At 33.0% G+C, this 7,291-nt stretch overlaps 2 protein-coding genes across 4 annotated transcripts in view; one reads left to right on the top strand and one right to left on the bottom strand.

Moving 5' to 3' along the window:
- The window catches only part of LOC101739528 (NADH dehydrogenase [ubiquinone] 1 beta subcomplex subunit 9), a 30,654-nt gene extending 30,186 nt beyond the window's left edge, over positions 1–468 (bottom strand). The window contains exon 1 of one of the 2 annotated variants that reach the window (XM_062674318.1): positions 189–468. The gene's annotated coding sequence lies outside the window, so the exon portion shown is untranslated. Of the gene's footprint in view, positions 1–113 lie in introns of both variants that reach the window. The other variant, XM_062674316.1, reaches the window with a different exon arrangement.
- The window catches only part of LOC101739387 (sister chromatid cohesion protein PDS5 homolog B-B), a 51,024-nt gene continuing 44,057 nt past the window's right edge, over positions 325–7,291 (top strand). For both annotated transcript variants that reach the window (XM_004922522.5, XM_012695353.4), the window contains exons 1-2: positions 325–466; positions 6,906–6,995. In XM_004922522.5, coding sequence (XP_004922579.1) covers positions 6,915–6,995 — 81 coding nt within the window. In that variant the 5' untranslated portion in view covers positions 325–466; positions 6,906–6,914. The remainder of the gene's footprint in view (positions 467–6,905; positions 6,996–7,291) is intronic.

Here is a 7,291-nt window from a genome sequence, read left to right as displayed (position 1 = left end):
GCAACCAGTAGTAGCATCTATTAGTAATTATTAGTTTTTCTTAAAAAAAATTTATTCAATGTCAATGATATAATTATATAAAATAAAATGGACGAAGAAAACAAAAGACTTACCTTAAAGGCCTTAATACCAGATCATACAATCTTTAAAAAATATCTTTGCATTTAAGCATAGACACGTACACGTACCATAAATTTAAGATGACCTTGAAATGCGGCACTATCGATAGCTAACTTCACTGTAGTTTTTCCCGCAGTTTGGCGTCCACACAGATTGAAAAAATATTACAAGAGAAATTTCTATGTATTTAGATCAATAGGACATTCGAATTTCCTAATGATTTTTACTCCAGTGACGTTTTAATAACACGATTATGTTATTTTAGTGATTTATTTTTCGGAGATTGTGTAAGGTGTGTTATAGTAAACATCGGGACGTGAACGCAGGCCCACGTCTATGACTTGTTGTGAGTATTTCAGGAATAATGGTAATTGTATGTTTTAGTTTCTGTTACAAAACGGTAATCCTCAAATAGATTGTATGAATTTTGTTTATTTTGTTATGAATATTATATTTTAACCTATAAATATGCAGTTATGTTATTTGGGTGTGAAAACTGCTTTAATTCGTTCGTACCTAATCCTTTTGCAAGCGAAAAGTGAAGCACGAGTATGATACCAAAGCAAAACCTCCGTGTTTCATATCAAGACGGTTTTTTCCTCCTCGAGAACGTCAAACGTTATGTTTGTTTTAGAAAATCAGTCGAACCTAAATATTTAGATTTCGTTTGCAATGTTTTTCGTCGTGGATAAATCAAAATCAATAAAGATGTTTGATAAGAACTCTATTGGGGCATTCATAGACCTGTGGCTTGATTCACTAAGTTTATCATTAACTTGTAAACAAAATCAAGGATTTAAACAAGAAAAAAGTTATGAATTTGATTAACTTTGCAATTTTGATGCAAATGTAGCAAATTTTCATCAATACATTCAATAATTTTGTTTAGAAGAAAATACATCTACCACAATATAACCAATATAAAATTCACTTTCAAACAAACATTTTCATGTTTTTTTTTTATGTTTAATAATGAATACTATAGTGACAAGAAATGGTTAATTGTATTACCCACTGCATACACTGTATCCAGTTCAATTAATAAAATTTTTAATATCAATGATTCTAAAACTGTAAAAATTAAATTCCTATTTATTGATGAACTTGTAAGAATAAATAAGAATGAATAAAATAGAATATTTGAATAGTGATATTTTTAAAGAATGCTGCTAATGATTTTTCTGTACAATGTGCAAGCTTTGGCAATATTATACAAAAGTTTGTTGAGATTGCAATTATCAATTCATATAGCTAACTTCCTTTTTGGCTATAATTTATTTCTACATATCTCTAGAGAGATAATCATTCAAAAACTAATTTAAAAAGATGAAATTGAGAACTTTACAAAAATTTAGACCTTTTTCACAAACAAATTGAATAATAAATTAAATAAAAAAAGAAAATAATACGTTTTCTTTTGTAATGGCGGTCCTTTTTGAAGGAAAATAATAACTATTCTAAGCTCATCTTCACCTGGAATGATATGGTTATAGGTTTTCTGGAATATGGTTCATAGGTTTTGTAAGATTTCTAAATGAAAAACCTTGTCATCTTAATTTTTAAAAACACAAGGCTACAGAAATCTCCTGCTAATAAGAAAATTTACTTTAAAATATTAGAATTATTGTTTTGTGATATTTACATTATATTTTCAAGTTGTCAGGGCCTAAACGATATTTTTTTTTTTTGTACTTGTACTAAACAATGTATGTGATGTCTGGACCGTCTGATGGGCTCTAGTAGCCGCTCAATAAAAAGAGACCTGTCCGCAAGCTCATCATTTATCCCATAAAAAATACTAAAAACAATAGTAACAAATATTGTTGACAAAAGTATCTCAAGCTTGTTTGTCTGGAAAACTTAATTTTAATTTTTGTCCGCATCGGAGTATGATGCTACAGTTTAATCTTTTTCACACTCAGCCGTACCCAGAAAATGACGATGAGCCTGATTGGAGCCCAAGTCTCAAGTGAGTGGTGTCAAGTGGATAATAGAATCCATAGACATACAATGTAAATACCACTACTCATCTTGAGACATGAGGTCGAACTCTCATTCATATAATGTGTTCCAGTCTTTATACAAGAATGTGTGGCTGCTGGGTAGAAATTGGTAGGGTTTTGGTACCTGTAGATTATATTGAGGGATGAAAGGCTGTTTGGTTTAAGTGACATTTCAATTAATATGCGACATTTATCTTTGTACGTAATGGTGCGTTTTATTCAGTATTATCATCAACAGTTTGATGTTATTAATTAAACATCAATAAAGCTTACTCCATTGAAATAGCTGAAGAAGTTTTTTTTGTAATGATATTTTTTCCAAATTTTAAACGGCTCTCCAGTAAAGTTGCAAAAACTTCGCTTAAACCAAATAGTCTTTCACCCCTCAATGTCAAGTAAAATGAAGAGAGGTTATAACAAACATTCAAAGCAAAAAGTTTAAAATTAATTTCCACACATATACATTAAAATAGAGAATTACATAACTCTCTGCCCACTGAGTTTCTCTCCGGATCTTCTCAGTGGGTTGCGATCTGGTGGTAGATTCTCCGAAGCACTTCTCTTGCTAGAGCTAGTGTTAGCAAATTCTCTCAGGTTGAGCCCTTGAGCTCGCATAGCCATCTGTGAAAAGCTGGAATAGCCCCTAAGGCTATCAGCAAATAGGTACCAAAAAAAAAACAACTTTAATTATATTAAACTTTACTAAACATGTGTACACATTCCTATGTGTATGACATTGTCATTTTGTGCTATAAGAAAATAATCAATCAGCTATTCATAGATCATTGACTAATACTAATGGTTCAGCTTGTTAATGTCTATGGGCTCTTCGAACTATTTAACTCCAGTGTGAGCTCTGAGTTCTATGACCTATCTAGGTAAATAATTAAAAAAGTATGCAGCAGCACAACAATTTGCCTCATATGATAAATGCTATTTAGTCATTTTATAAATCCTTTAATGTTTCCCAAAACAGTGATTGTGTAATTGTTTTAATTTCATAAATATCCATTATAAGTAATTCATTTTTGATCTGTTTTGTTATTGGTGTCTACTTGCCTAAAACAGATTACACACATGCATTATGCAAATTTATTTCTATTCAATATCAACACCTGTTCAAATTAACTTTAAGTATATAAATTCTAAACATAGATTCTTATATTTAATTTGTTACACTATTCTTTATCATTTTTTAAACTTAAAGGTTACTCAGTACACAAGATGTGCATAAATAAGTGTTATTACTATGTTACTATTTTTTTTATTTATTTGTGTATGAAATAACAGTACAGCATATGATCCATTGCAAAAGTGCAATAAAACTTACAAAATGCTATGATGGCATCATGCAAAAAGAGTAAATAAATGTAATTGGTGTGAACAGTCATCTGTACAGTATTGATTTTACTATTGTACCACTGTGAAAAGAATAACTTTCACTCATTACTTCTTTATGTGTCTCTGAGTTAATACAAAGCATAAATGTTGCAGTATTCAAAGTATGATGGAATTGAGTTTTGTAATATTTATATCTAAATAAAAACATAATATTTGTACAATTTAATGTTTTTATTTTAATTGATTGATAATGTTTCACTGAATATTAGAAAAATGTTTCACTGAAAAAAAAAAAAAATAGTAGCATTTGAAAGGCAGACGTTTGAAAGGCAAATGTGACTAAGCGACAATGCGTGAACTTTACAGTAGACTAATTTAAAGTTGACACACCTGAAAACAAAATTTATTTTAACGAATCTAGCTGTAGCAGAATCTAGCTAGTAGCTGTAGGATTGAAATGATTTTAATAGACCTAGAAATATATATTTTTTGCGCATCGAATATGGTTATTGCCTATCATTTATGTACAAAGCAGTTATTGTCGCTTAGTCACGTTTGCCTTTCAAGCGTCGATATTATTTAATAGTGGTGAATTATTAAGAAATTTTAGATTTACTAGCATTTCAAAAGCAGTGGTAATTAATATATATTTATTTAATTTTCCAAAACTGTTTATAAATTTGCTTATCAAAATTTTATTTACTATGTTATCAGCTCTGCAGTTAACAGTATAAATTGAATTTAAACATATTCAACAGTATCAATGTGCTATAATTGAGAAAGCCACCACACATGGTGTTATGCTGGTACTAAATAGAAATATACCAATTATAATTTTTGTTGGTTTGATTTTAATTGCAAAATGCTGTCTGTTGATTTTGTGATTTGTTAGCAATAATAGAATATGTTCCTCCTTGCGTCGTATTCCTCATTGCTGAGGGTCGTGACCACCCTTTTGTCTCAGTTTCGCACGTACGATATTTCTCCATCTATTCTTGTCTCTGGCGGTGTGGAGGGCGTTGGGAAACGTGGAATCAAGAGCAGTGCGGATCTGGTTGGACCAACGTATTGGGCTGAATATGTTAGGTACATAATAATATAATGTAATAAAACTTGTCTTTGCACCTGGAGCAAGTAATAATCATAGCTGCATGGATGTAAAGTAATTCACAATAATTTTTCTATAAATATTCTATATCAGTTAGCGTTGGTTTGGTTGTGTTCCTGGCATTGCTGATAATAATGACAATACAACTTTTTTTTTTTTTCATTATTTGTTCAAGACACTAGATTCGAATTGCGATTTTCGGCAAATCTTTGTCTTAAACTGTGCTTTTATTGCGTATCGGTAGGCCTGAGCTATAAGTATCATCCCATTTCCTTTAAGAAGTTTGCGAGGTTTTTTATGACCTTCTTGAAATGTGGCTTCAGTGATCCATTGCGTGATCGTTCTCTTCTCTATAACCGAGTTTTACAGAACCAGCTGTCGTCTCGTCGGCCTCCATGCTGACCCTTCACAGTGGATTTTCTGTAAAATCCTATTATTTCTGTATTGTATATTCGTTTTTGTTATGCGGTTCAGAGCTTTCTTTTTTCCCTACCTAAGCTGATGGCCTTGTGAGGCCATTTCATCGTAATCCTAACAAGTAGGTGAGCTTACAAAGCTGAAATCTGACCAGGGCCCTGAAACTGCTATACTTTAAGACAACAATTTTTTTTGTATGGAAACTATCGACATCTTGTAGCGGATGCCCCTAAACTTATATGTTGTTAAAGTTAAGGCATTTAATTATTATATAACTAAACTCAGAAAATGAAAAAATAATAAATCATACAAGTCTTTATTTATTATAGACAAATTCTGCAGGATCGGGAATGTAGTTTCCGGCGGCCACGATGTGAGGGTTCTCGTGTCGTGCCGCTTTTTTGAAATGACGCACTGATGCCGATTGTAGATTTTTTTTTATTGCCCTTGTAGGCAGACGAGCATACGGCCCACCTGATGGTGAGTGGTTACCGTCGCCCATGGACTTCAGCAATGCCAGGGGCAAAGCTAAGCCGCTGCCTAAACAATTTTTACTACAAAATTACAAAATTATTAGTAGATATTTACTGATGAACTCTAGGGCCAGGTCGTCGTGGAGGCCCACATTTCTGACGTAGAACGGGGCTCCGGCGGCTATCCTGCAAAAACGGGATTCTATTATTTGGAGGGATTTCAAGTTGGTGCGGGCCGCGTGAGCGAACAGTACACATGCATAGGTCATGACTGGACGTATACAAGTTTTGCAGAGTGTCACCTTATTTCTAAGGGACAATTTACTTCGCTTGCAAATCATCGGATTGAGGGCTCGGAGCTTAAGACCTTATAATTCACACTTATAATAACAAAGGCTATGTACCAAAAAACATATATGTATTAAAATATAATATAATATATATGAAGAAACAGCAAATGAATATCATATAGGAAGAAATTCGCAACTCACCGAGTTTTACAAGATAAGGCCTAATTCCAAACGATCTAGCTTATTAGTTTTATTTCATTCAAAATTTTAAAAAAAGTATTTATTTAGGCACTAGAAGAAAAGTCGGAGGGCATTTGATTATCACTATATCAAGAAAAAAGTATTGTCTATAAAACTATTTAGAATAACCATTAGGAAATTTATGCACTTTATTGTGGTCTAGAAATCTCAGTCGTTTTAGTAATCTATATCTAGTTTAAATTGTAGAATGAAAGAGTACTTTTAAATTACGTTTTAAAAAGTTGCTCACAGACAAAGCTTTACCGGAATTTTTTTTTTATTCTTTAAAAGAGCCATACACCTATTAGGTTAAGTCGGCTGTCCGGGAAAAATCGATTCTGAAAAAGATTATCTGGCGCGATCTGCATTGATACGCCAACACGGTGACAGAATATGTCACAACTTTTTATTAGGTAAAAATAAAGCAAAGACATTAAGGGTCAAGGGTCATATTGCATTTACGTTTTATCACGAATATCGAAAGACGTCTTATTTTGATAAAATAAAAAGCGCTGCCGATTTCGCTGCTTTGCCTATTTATAGTTACTGCACATATATCAGCAGGCATCAAAACTTAAAGGTTCCGTATGTTCAAATCTATTTATCCGATTAAAGAGACCAAAAATTGGTTTTCTTTTACTGTTGAATTCAGTACAGGGAAGTCTAACACCCTCAGACACAGCCCACTGAGTTTCTCGCCGGATCTTCTCAGTGGGTCGCGTTTCCGATGCGGTGGTAGATTCTGCGAAGCACGGCTCTTGCTAGGGTTCGTGTTAGCAACGTCGTCAGGTTTGAGCCCCGTGAGCTCACCTACTAGTTAAGGTTACGCTGAAATATCCTCTCAAGTCTCTCAACTTAGGTAGGAACAAAAAAAAAGGAAGTCTAAATTAGAAAATGTTCATTTTCTTGACAGATTGGCAGCATGGCGGAAATAGTGTACCCGCAAGGCTGCCGCCCAATCACCGATGACCTCGGACCCGACGAGCTTGTGAGAAGACTTAAAGTAAGTATTATGAAATTTGAAACGTACCATAATTTTTTTTACGTAAATTCGTTTTTAATCTATATAAATTTAGAATTTGCTACTCAACGGCATATTGTTTCATCTGAAAAGCATTAACTGTTTTTGTTTTCTTTTCCAAGGCTGCAATAATTTACTGACCACTTTGACATACCCAATCTGCTTAATAAAAATACGCAAATTGATCGGTACGGGAATCTTTCCTAACATGTGCAAAACGTCTGGTCTAGACTATAATATCTTTTATCTAGAATTATACGCTGCGTGCATCGTACGTA

This window comes from Bombyx mori, chromosome 20 (assembly GCF_030269925.1).
Source record: "Bombyx mori chromosome 20, ASM3026992v2".
NCBI classification, from domain to species: domain Eukaryota; kingdom Metazoa; phylum Arthropoda; class Insecta; order Lepidoptera; family Bombycidae; genus Bombyx; species Bombyx mori.
The sequence above is the reverse complement of the archived record's forward strand: the minus strand, read 5'-3'. Positions and strand labels throughout refer to the sequence as shown.